Source organism: Buceros rhinoceros, unplaced genomic scaffold, assembly GCF_000710305.1.
Source record: "Buceros rhinoceros silvestris isolate BGI_N320 unplaced genomic scaffold, ASM71030v1 scaffold31431, whole genome shotgun sequence".
Lineage (NCBI taxonomy): Eukaryota > Metazoa > Chordata > Aves > Bucerotiformes > Bucerotidae > Buceros > Buceros rhinoceros.
Genome location: NW_010393007.1, coordinates 6,348 through 6,717, shown reverse-complemented (window position 1 = coordinate 6,717; position 370 = coordinate 6,348). Strand labels below are relative to the sequence as shown.

The 370-nt window shown below is 63.5% G+C and overlaps 1 protein-coding gene across 1 annotated transcript in view; it reads right to left on the bottom strand.

Moving 5' to 3' along the window:
• Nucleotides 1-44: 44 nt before the first annotated feature.
• Nucleotides 45-370, bottom strand: part of CFAP20 (cilia and flagella associated protein 20) — a gene marked incomplete at both ends in the record, with an annotated part of 3,016 nt that continues 2,690 nt past the window's right edge. Inside the window, one exon of the mRNA XM_010144714.1 lies at nucleotides 45-126. Coding sequence (XP_010143016.1) covers nucleotides 45-126 — 82 coding nt within the window. The remainder of the gene's footprint in view (nucleotides 127-370) is intronic.

Genomic DNA, 370 nt, shown 5'->3' with positions numbered 1-370 from the left:
TGGCCCAGCTGCTGCCACCACCCGCCCTGCCACGGCTGCCTCACCTTGGCCTTGTTCTGCACGGGCAGATACAGCTTGAACTCCGCGGGGAGCTCGTCCTCCGAGTAGAGCCGGTCCGAGAATTGGCAGGCGTCTGCAGCCAGAGGCATTGCCGGGGTCCCGGGAGGCGGTCCCTAACACCACCTTCCACCTCCTGCTAGCACCAACACCCAACGTCCGCCCACAGCTCCTTGACACTTTGCCCAGAAATCTTCTCTGCTCAAAGCAGCATCTGCAGCTCTGGCCAAAAAGGTGTTTCCTCTCGAGGCTGAGACTGCTGCCAACACCCCAGGCACTCTGCTCCCACCCCTCCACGGGCAGAGGCAGCGGG